The sequence below is a fragment of the Phalaenopsis equestris genome, unplaced genomic scaffold (genome assembly GCF_001263595.1).
Source record: "Phalaenopsis equestris unplaced genomic scaffold, ASM126359v1 Scaffold000609, whole genome shotgun sequence".
Classification (NCBI taxonomy): Eukaryota; Viridiplantae; Streptophyta; class Magnoliopsida; order Asparagales; family Orchidaceae; genus Phalaenopsis; species Phalaenopsis equestris.
In genome coordinates, this window is record NW_018165049.1 from 844,074 (window position 1) to 855,772 (window position 11,699).

At 34.9% G+C, this 11,699-nt stretch overlaps 1 protein-coding gene across 1 annotated transcript in view; it reads left to right on the forward strand.

Moving 5' to 3' along the window:
- The window catches only part of LOC110029879 (phosphatidylserine decarboxylase proenzyme 3-like), a 127,154-nt gene that overhangs the window by 52,795 nt on the left and 62,660 nt on the right, over positions 1-11,699 (forward strand). Inside the window, exons 8-11 of the mRNA XM_020732364.1 lie at positions 1,302-1,385; positions 1,458-1,549; positions 3,950-4,105; positions 4,279-4,363. Of these exons, the coding sequence (XP_020588023.1) occupies positions 1,302-1,385; positions 1,458-1,549; positions 3,950-4,105; positions 4,279-4,363 (417 nt within the window). The remainder of the gene's footprint in view (positions 1-1,301; positions 1,386-1,457; positions 1,550-3,949; positions 4,106-4,278; positions 4,364-11,699) is intronic.

Below are 11,699 nucleotides of genomic sequence, written 5' to 3' on the forward strand. Positions count from 1 at the left end.
AGTTGCCACACATACACAAACACAATTGAGGAAAGGAAATGATCTTCAGTTCGCCAGTGCCCCTGTTAAAGTGGATCATTTACTGCCATTCATGAAATTGTCAAGCTTCCAAGGTGCCTTTCCAGAGTTGTTAAAAAGTTAGTGAGAATTTGTCAAAAGAATTTTCTATTGATATTGTTAACATGATGATGTTTTTTCGCTTAGCCTCATTCTTCGTGGGGTACAATTCTCATTTGCACTTCTTTCACTGAATTTAGGATGGATTTTATGATTTGCTGTATAATTGAATATGTTTAGTTCTTTCTTGCAAAGTTTCAACATTCCTGTGTAGGTCTTCCTCTGACAAAGTTTCAACCTTTCAGTGTAGAATTCATTGTAGAACAATGAAATTGATGTAATGCAACTCTTTTAGTTTTTGGTTATGAGTTTTTCATGTTAGCCTTTGTTTATATTTATATTAATTATTACTATGTTGAAGGTTTGGATTAATTTAGTGTTTTTCCTTTTTTTTCAAGTATATGTAGCTGGTAATTTAGTAAATGAGAGCTTGTGATGAACTAAAGAAAGGTTTCCTTCTGGCTTCCCTTTTTGGGAATTCGTTCCTCTTCCTCTTAGCCGTAAAGGTCTCTTTTAATTCTTTCTACTTCGTTCCTCCCTTCCTTTGAGGTGCTCATTCATCAGTTCCACCATCTCCTCCTTCCAACTTCTACTATTTTCTATATATATCAGGTTTGTCAATTGTTTGATGATATCAAAGAACGTAATTGTGTAATAGGTAGTTGGAGAATGTGATTACAAAAGTTAAACTTCAAATCCTAAGTTAGCAAGCGTGTTTTCTTTTTGAACTCATTTTCTTTCATTTCCCTCCACCTAACAGCTTATAATTCAGTTACTGTCAATTACCTTTTACAAATGGAAATTTCAGCATCCTTAACCTTTATCAAAACCTTTGCAACAAACTAACAAAGAGGAGGAAAACATGATAACTGAAAAACTGATTGAAAACTGAACATGCCTGGCCAGTTAGAAAAAATACTCAAATATTTAAATAAAAACCAAAGTAAATTATTTGCAAAGAGATATCCATAGAATCTCAGAAAGTTTCTATTTGTTTCATCAATATCTATCTACTATTCATTTTCATTACATTCCGAGTTTCCTAGAATGTCAACTTATTCACTGTAGCATACTTTTCTTTTCACATTTATCTTGTTTTTTTTTGTTATGATGAGACGATTTTCTTGTGAAATGAACCCTGTTAATAGACATCACTTAATATGTCATGTGATTAATGAAAGCAGGACTACAATGAAGATGGAAAGCTTACGTATGATGAGTTTAGCACCTTAGTCAAAGTATTCGGCAATCAAGTAGCGGCATCCAAGGTTTGGGCAGTTCTTATTACGTACATAAAATGCCTTTATTATGCCTCATCTTATGATCATTATGTGTTTTAGAAAGAAGAGCTATTCAAGTTGGCAGACAATAATGGAGATGGTGTTGTGGATATGGATGAATTGGCAACTCTTCTGGCTGTTGAACAAGAGGAGTAATGTTCTAATATTTATTGACTTCTTTGATTGGTTTCTTTGAAAAATGGATGATCATCTTCATTGCTGATATTCTCTCAAACATGGATCTGACATGGCAAATATTGGAAAATCTGGATAAAAATTCAACTAAGGAATTGCATTGTTTTTTACAAATTATTAGCACATCCATCTATATATATATATATATATAATATATATATCTGCCTTAGCAGAGACGACGGAACGGTGATTCTATCGGCTTAATCGCTTCTCTTCGGCGTCTCCCACGACGACGTCCACGCAGCTGCAGCTCCCTGTCTCTCCTGTTGAAGTCGAGCGCTCCAAGTCGTCTTCATTGTCGACAATGATCGCTACTGCCGTCGTCGCCTGATTCCATTGACGACGGTGCTTTCTCTTGCAGTCGTCTCCCTTAGCCGACGGCATCGCAACTGTCTCGTCTCCTGTAGCCGCGACATCGCGGCTGTCTCCTTGCCCGACAACGCCCGGTTTGCTCCTTTCTTTGCGGCCCGCCAAAGTGTTTCTCTCCTGACCCTGCCATCTTGTACGGAAGATGACCTCGATGCTCCGTTTCTATGCAAATGCCCTTGCCGACGACTTGCCCATTTCTGCTCATGCCCATCCTCCAGGTTCAGAGCCTGGTTTTGCTATCGGTAACTCCTGCAATGTTCCGCAATCGTTCCATGAGGCTCTTGAAAGAGGTGATCACACTTTTATTAAAAAGCTTGAAAAAGATGGGAAGCCTGCACTAATTCTCACTGAGGAGGAAACCGGTACTCTTGCGTCCTCTTGGCGTTTTGCCCTTGTGGGGAAATTTTCTTATAGTCACCCAGAACTGGAGATCATTAAGAAGAAGTTTGATGCTATGGAACTATTTGGCAGTTAGTACATTGTCCTACTTGACGGTCAACATATACTTATTCAGTTATCTCACGATACCGATTACACTCGCATTTTCTCTCGAAAAGCTATCAAAATCGACAATTATTTTATGAAAATTCTGAAGTGTACTGTCGGTTTTGCTCCAAAAGCGGAGTTCCCTATCATTCCAGTTTGGATAAAGTTTTCGGGGTTAAAATTACATCTGTTCAACATGAAAATCCTCTACTCTTTAGCAAGGTGGATAGTCCTACGCTTGCTGTCACCAGACCTTCTGTGACTTGTGTATTAGTTGAGAGAGATATCACTCAACCAACTCCGGATGAGATATGAATTGACACTATTCACAACGGGGATTGACAAAAGGTTGAAATAGAACCACATCCTTCTTATTGCTCATATTGTAATATGTTTGGCCACAGTTCTAATATTTGCTATCTCTTGCATCCTCATCTAAGACCGAATATCGCTAAAGATCAGCCATCTACCATCATTTCTTAGAAGGTGCAATCCAATCCTCTTTCCAACATCGCAGTTCCAGATGAAGAACACCTTACTACAGATACAGATCCAAATGTGCTGATACCACTTACCGTTATTGAAGAAGTCCCACTTACATGCCAAGACACACAAGAGTGTTCTTTTGACCCGAAAGAAGATCAGCTGGTACAACAAGTAGTTGCCTTTAATGTTCAACAACATACACATATTTTGCACACTTCAGACCATTCTGTTGATCAGGTAAGTCAATCCTCGTATGAGGAATGACATGTCTACACGAGAAGGAAGAAGAAGAACGAAAGGCGACTCGAGCTAAGGAATCTATTGGATGATACATTAGTTACTACTGGCAATGACACTCATATGCTCGATTTTTTAGCTGGCTCCTTCCCTAAAACTAGAGTCAGAGACAATGCAACATTGAGTCGCTCTCCAGCTACCCGATACTCCTATTTTGACACTTTTTTAGTTTTTATTTTTTTAGATTTATTATGTATTGGCTGTATTTTCTCTTTTTTGAAACTATTTGATATGGTGGTTTTTGTGTGGCCTTTTTTGGGATCTCCCACAAAATCTATCTGTACCTTACTTCTTATTTAATATATTAGCCATTGGGCTTTCAATATATATATAGATAGATATATGAAGTAATTATCGTATAGCCAAAGCATAAGATTGAAATATGTTAAGGGACAAACTTATCAGGAGGAAATTATTGACAGGGAGAATGAATAAGAAGTTAGAATTATCTCATTTTAATATATGGTTGGTGGCAAAAGTTGTGTCCTGCAAAGTGGTGCCTTTTTCAAGGGTGTTCAAGTCTTGGAATATTTTCAAAACCAAAAAAAGAAAGAGTAACACTAAATAGCTTGTGAAACTATGCTACGGTGTTTCTCTGTCTTGAGATTGGCTTTGGAACTCTCTTGGTGTGCGTGTGACTTCCAGATTTTTCTATAGTATTTTGTGATGGTCTTTATAATTTGTTTGCAGGACTGATTTATAGTCATATTCTACTGCAGAGACTCACTAATCAGCAATTGCCCTGTATGTGGCGAAGCTCTTGGAAAATATGATAGAATGAATGATATCATTCACTTGACTTTATGCTTTGATGAGGGAACTGGAAATCAGATCATGACTGGGGGCTTTCTGACAGATACGCAGGCTTCTTATGGGTGGGGTTTCATTTTCTTATGGCGTTGGATACTTTCATCATGAATATCAGATTATTTTAATGCGTAACAGATCTTTTGGAGACGGCTCTCTGTGTGTTTTCCGGATGTTTAGAGCAATGTACTAAACGTGAAATAAAACATTACCTCTTTTTTTTGACCTTTTACTCCTGTAGGTGGATGTTTAAACTAAGTGAATGGGCTCATTACTCGTCCTATGGTGTTGGTCTGAAATCTGGATCTAGTGCCTCACATATTTTGGTAATGTTTTTTTCTGTCCATAAGTTGTCATCCCATTATTAATAGAAATACATAACATTGAGTTGCCTGGTATAAATCTAGTATAAACCTTAACACATCATTGACTGACTTTATGGCACTGTTAATTGTTCTAAAACTTCAATTTGAACTCCTGAAATTTGAGGTAGTTTATATGGTGGCCTATCATTTGATGTTTCTCTTATTCTACAGTAGTGCTTATAGGCTGAAAATTCTGCTTTAATGTAAGCTTATTTTCCTAAGAGTTTTAGATGTCTGTGTGATATCAATGTTCCATATCTGTCAAACAATTGTATGAACAATTTCTGTGTACACACTATTTATTACCACGCTAGTGTTTTGCTGTGTCATTAAATTATTTTTAGTCCATTTCCCAGACCTTTTTGATAATGGAGGAAACCCAAATCACAACGAAAGACAAATACTATTGTTGAAATTGAAAGGATTACAGACACGGCACTTGACAACATGAAATAACGACAACAAAACAATAACACAAACATAAAGACACAACACAAACTCCAATAAGATTTACTGTAGCAGAGAGATCTGATGGAGGGGCTGCGACAGCTGTTGGGCTGCTTGGGACGGGCTGTTGCAACGTTGGGAAGAGCTGGAGGCCGCTACAAGAGGATGGGGGAAGGCCTGAAAGGGTTGCGGTTAAGTCTGGATGCGTTGGGAGGGCTTATGGCAGGTTCTGCAAGAGCTGGAGGGAGTTCGGCAGCGAGGGCAGCAAGCTGGCAGGTGCTAAGACGAGGCAGCTAGCAGTAGGAAGAGGACCAGAGAGTTTCGGAAAGATAAAATGTCTCGTCGGGGTCGAGTTGTAGCCGGAGCACCATCCAAACCCTTGGAGATGGCCACCACCTCGGACGAGTTACAGCCGGAGCATTTTCTCGCCGCCACGCCTCAAGAGCAGTAACTGAAACCAACAATCATCAAAACCTCCTTTCCTAAGTAAAAAACAGCTTCTATATAAGAGGAATTGGGACTTATATTAGATAATGTTTGCAGTTAGGAAATTTAATAAAAATGAATAATATAATAGATAAGGATTTATAATAAGGGTATTAATAGAAAATGAAAGAAATATTAGGAGGGAAAAGGAAAAAAAAATGGTGGAGAAAGGTTGGACCGCAATTATTGTAGCAGCTACAGTACCGCGATCGGGGGGAAGCTCCCGCGTCACTTTCTGTATCTACTGTTTGGTGTTTTAACTTATCATATTCTTAGGAGAATTGCATATGTATTTTCTGCTATAGTACAATCATAATGTTTTGTTGCAAAATATCAAATTATTGAACTAATTTGGAGATTCAAATTGAAGAAGTTGGATCCAAGTTTTATTTGGTTCAGGTTTATACTAATTCCCAATCTTCTCCATTGTTGCTTGTTACTACTGATGTCTTTTGTCTGGATTGGGGAATAGAAATGTGATTGTAAGAAAGTTTCCAACTTGCCATAGTGGATAGCTGATTTAATTAATGTACTTTATCTACTTTATTCAATATGTTCTCCTTCTAATTATCATGTTATTTGCTCTTCCTATTTGCCTATATATATAAGCACCTGTATTCATTCAGTGATATATAGCACAAAAAAGCTTCTTTCTCTATGAGCTCTTGCCCTTGACCCCACCATTTTCACCCTTCTACGGTTCCCAACTTGTTACCACAAAATGCTCACTTGTAGCTACAATACTTGCTCATATCTGCAGTGTTTGATGCTTTGGCTCGCTAACCATTATTGCTTGTGTGTTTGCTCATGCTCAACTATGCGCCTGTTATGACCTCTCTTTGCGCTCGGTTGCTTGCCTGTTGATCGCTCATATGTGCTTGCATTCCTTGTTAGCTGCCTTTCACGTTGCTTTTGACTTTTTTACTTCACTTTCTGTACTATAACTTTCTCAAATATAAATGCTTTATTTTGACAAATTCCTTGTGCGATAGAGTGACAAATTTATTCAGAAGTCTTGTAACACTTATAATGACAAATTCAAGATATCATCTCTTTACCGTTGCACACTCTCAAATTTAATTTAAAATTTTAATTATATTTAGCAGAGTTATTAAAAATACCAAATAATCCTTGCATTATTTTTTGAAAACTTCTATTCTTTTGTATTTTAAAATTAAAAGAAAGCTTTGCAGATGTTTGATATTATCATTGTCGAGTTTCAAGGCCCGGATGTGAAAAGTGGAGGGTTGTGTTACTTATTTGACAACCAACATAAAATTTGTCGTAAAATCATGACATAAATCATTTTAATTATTGTGTAAATGTTAGGGTGTCCCTTGGAAGCGACATATTGTATGACCTAACAGTGAAAAGTGTGCAAGAGTCACTACACCGACGCCCGGGTGTAATTTCAAATAATCAAGTGTTCCCATTACAAACGGATGCGGGTAAAAAAGTTAGTCCATGAAATTAGTATTAGTATAGGATCTTGGAATATTGGTACTTTCACAGGTAAATTAATAGAATTAGTTGATATTATGATCTATAGAAAGATAAATAACTTTTGTATCAAGAAACTAAATATATTAGAGAAAATGTAACGGAGATTGATAATTTAGGTTTTAAACTTTGGTATTTAGGTAAGAGTCGCATTAGAAATGGTGTAGGTGCAATCATAGATAAGAGTTTGAAAGATAATGCTGTAAAAACTAATAGAATTGGAGATGGAATTATAATCCTTAAGATTATTGTTGATACTAAGATTTTTAATATTATAAGTGCTTATGCTCTTCAAGTAGTTTTAGATATAGATTTTAAAGAAAAATTCTGTAATGACCTAGAAAACTTAATGCAAATGTTACCTTTTGAGGGAAGAATTTTTATTCGAGGAGATTTAAATGAACATAGAGGTAGAATGATAGATGATTTTATAAATATTCATGGTGGCTACGGTTTTGGAGCGATTAATGAAGAATTTAGAGTCATTTTAGATTTCGTTTTAACGAATGTTTTTGTTATTGTTAATACTATATTCAAGGAAAGAGATGAACTCACTATTACTTATAAGAATGGAATTTGTAAAAAAAACAAATTGATTATTTTCTTATGAGAAAAAGAGATCGTAGAGAATGTAAAAATTGTAATGTCATTTCAAGTGATAATTTAAGTACTTAGCTTCGATTATTAGTTCTGGATTTTGAAATGAAAAGTTTTAAAAGATAAATAAAATTATTTTTATTAGTAAACTTTAAGATTTCAAGAAAGACAAATAAAATTATTTTTATTAGTAAACTTTAAGATTTCAAGAAAGACAAATAAAATTATTTTTATTAGTAAACTTTAAGATTTCAAGATTTGGGATGTTCATGATCTTTGTGAGTAAAGTAGCAAATATTATTAAACAATTGACAAACGATGTACTTAGATAATCAAAAGGAAAAATTTCTATAAATAAAAATAGTTAGTGGTGAAATGATAATTTGTAAGTAAAGATAAAATTTAAGATGTTATAAAAATTGGTTTAAATATAAACGTGTAAAGAACTAGAAAAAATATAAAATGGCTTTTAGAGAAACAATATGTGATGCTAAAAATTCATCTTTTAATGATCTTTACAATATATTAGAAACTAAGGAGTGTAAAAATATTTGTATAAACTAGCCAAACAAAAAGTAAAGAAAAATGAAGATTTAAATCAAGTATCATAGAAAAATCAAAAAGTTTTTTTGTTAGAAAAATATATTTAACATAGGTCGTTGAATTATTTTGATAAACTTTTCGATGAAGTTTCTGAAAATACGATCGACCTTAATGATCTTAATATTATTAATAATAATAAAATGTTTCATTTTTACTGCCATATTAGTAAAAAAGAGTTGAGGAAGATTTAAAAAAAATAAAGGGTAGAAAGTCTGTGGGACCTGATGATTTCGCAATTGAAGTGTGGAAATATTTAGGAGATTTGGGAGTTTCTTGGCTTACTAAACTGTTTAATATTATTTTAAATATTAAAAAGATGCATGAGGAGTGAAGGCAGAGTATTTTGGTCCCCATTTGTAAGAATAAAGAGGCTGCACAAGAGTGTGCAAATTCTAGAGGAATTAAGTTGTTGTGTCATACTTTAAAATTATGAGATAGGGTAATTGAACATAGGTTAGGACATTTTACAAAGATTTCCCATAATCAGTTTGGATTTATGCCGAACGGTTTACTATGGATGCTATACATTTATTAAGAGGTTTGATGGAGAAGTATAGAAAGAATAAGGAGGATTTACATATGATTTTTATTGATTTAGAGAAAGCTTACGATAAGTTTCGAAGAGACACCCTTTGGAGAGTTCTAGTGAAGAAAGGTGCTGATAAGACTTATATTCAAGTCATTAAAGATATGTATACTGGAGTTTTTCTTTGTGTTCAAACAGAAGGAGGATTGACCAAATATTTTCCTATTTCAGTTGGATTACATTAGGGATTGACTTTAAGCCTATATCTTTTTTATATCTTTTTGCTCCTATATCTTTTTGCTTTAGTTATGGATGCTCTTGCTGGATATTTGCAGGATGTACCTTGGTGTATCGCTTTTCACTGATGATTTCCTTCTTGTGGATAAGACTAGAGAAAAAAACTCAGGAAAACTTGAATTATGAAGGTCTACTTTGGAGTCTAAAGGCCTTCGTTTGAGTAGAACTAAAACTAAATACATGGATTGTAATTTTAGTAGTAGTAGCTCTAGTGATAGAGTTGTTACTATTGGTGATCAAAGTATTAAAAGGTGTGAATGCTTTAGATATCTCTGGTCTTTTGTTTAGGGTCTGTTTGGGGCAGCTGCAGCTTATCCAGCTTCTGCTGATAAGCAACTTATCCTGATAATCTGATGATGACCAGCTGATCCGGATAAGTTGTCTGGCTGTTTGGTTAACGCGTCTGGAAAACAGCTGATTGTGAAAAATTGACCCTTTTGCCCCTGTTCTGAATAAGCAGTTTAGCTGTTTGGTTAGTGCGTTTTGTAAACAGCTTATTTGTAAATTTTTTGAGTTGAATGAATAATCTGTGTAGCAGAATGTTATTTTCTCAAATGTCTAAAAATGAAAACGAAAAAAAAGTTTAATAATATTTATATAACTCAAAAAAGTTGTGATTATATCAAAAAAACATAGTGATATATATGAAAGTTCATAACACATTTATGAAACTCTAATATGGATTATAGAAAGACCAAAAAAAAAGAAGAAATAACATGTTAAAATTACAAGGAAAAATATGACAATATTGAGTTTAACATGTAAAGCCACATCATGACGAATGAAAATTTTTTTCGCATTTCACTATCTTGTCATCTCCTACATAAGAAACGTCCAAGTGTCACAAGATAGACACCTGTACGACAAAACTAGCACTTGTCGTGACACACCCATAGCTGTCATATAACAAAAGAAATACCACCATTTTATGCATAGGTAAGGTGGTTTACATATAAAAATTGATTACAGCTTCCCAACCATAAAAATCCAACATACCCTAAATTCATCCCCACCAAATGGGTCATAACATAGTAGTGGTTGCCATCCAAGCTACATACATAGCATGGGGCCATCCAAGCTACATATAGATTGCATATACTCCCAGCTTCTCAAAGTTCATCCAAAGCTGAAACTATATAAGATTTGCAAACATACATTTCCCAAAACTACAGCTGAAGTACCAGCTAATGGAGTAATATAAGAAGCATGGCTTCAATGTACATACCAAAGCGATAAGATTACAACCATGGCATAAATGTGAACCTTTCCTTTTGAAGTGCATGGCTGCAGCAAAAATTGTTGCAAGCATCAACTACTGATTACCAGCTAAGTAAGATCACAGACATGGGATAACTTTCACCCTCTCCTTTCATAAGGAGACCAGATAAGTAAAATAGAACTCCATTAATAACATCAGTATACAAGGTATCATGAAACCAAGCTTTATGAACTGAGAGGAAAGACCAAAGAATATTAGATCTCTCATCTAACCAAGGTTTATAAAGCAACCATATAAAGATTACCAAGCTTTGTTGCATCAACTAACAAAGATGCAACAAAATAATCCATCAGCATCTCATCTTTAAGATATTTTAGATGCTGAGAAATTATTATAAAAAGATACATTAAAATTATTTCATAAATATGTTCCCACGTCCAATAAAACAGGAAACGAACATTAGGAAACCAATAGTATAAGCTGATATTTATGTGAGTTTTAAAAGAGCTATGGAAGCATGCACCAACAAATTTACACCAATAATCTGAATTCAAACCACTACCAAATAGAGCCGACATAAATCCAAAACCAAGCTTCAAGTAACCAAATAGAGCCGACAGTATACAATTATTCCCCAGATAATAAGGAAAACAAATACATTAAGAAAGTAGTTGACAGAACAAGGTTTGACAATTCTATGAAGGAAAAGAGAGCCCCAGATAATGTCTAGAAGGCTCACTTCACCACGCAATTGACCCAATGAGTATAAGAAATACGGGCATTTACAAACATACCACATTATTCTCCTGCATTTACAGATCGAACACCCAATCTATAATATTTAGATGAATAACACTCAAATCTTTAACATCACAACAACAAAAAATCCCTATGACCCACTTCCAAAAAGTTTAGGTGTTAAATATATAGATGTAAAGGAATTACTTATGTCATTTGCTATTTGCGCTCTCAAACATGTGTGACTCAGGTGAATCAATATCGATTTGTGGGATAGAACGTCCAACGTGGTATTCAAATGCCTCAGGTGGTATTTCCATTGAATCCTCTTTTATAACAGAAAACTCTGCATCTGTCCGAGAATGATGTCGTCGTATGAAGTTGTGTAGTGCCATTGTTGCCACTACAATCTGGACTTGTTTTGGAAAAGGATAAGTTGGCATATCACGTAGAATTACTCATTTCTTCTTCCAAACACCGAACGATCTCTCGATCACACCACGCAAGGATGAATGTCTTTTATTAAAAATTTCTTTCTTTCCTCGTGCAACCCCGCTAGATCTCTCGAAATTAGGTATATGATATTTTGTATCTGGATATGGCTTCAAATAGCCCTTTTGCAAAGGATACCCGACGTCCACTAAGTAGTACTTACCTGAGCAAAGTTTTTTTTTTTAAATTAAGAAAATTTGAAGTAATAAAATTTGACGAAAGCGCAACACGGTTGCCGTACCTGGTGGTGGATAAGGGAAACCATATTTAATGTTGCTAGTTGCAAACTTGAAAACGCGACTATCGTGTGCGCTACCTTCCCATCCAGCCATCACATATGTGAAACACATATTGAAATCACAAACAGGTATTATATTTTGTGTTGGTGATCC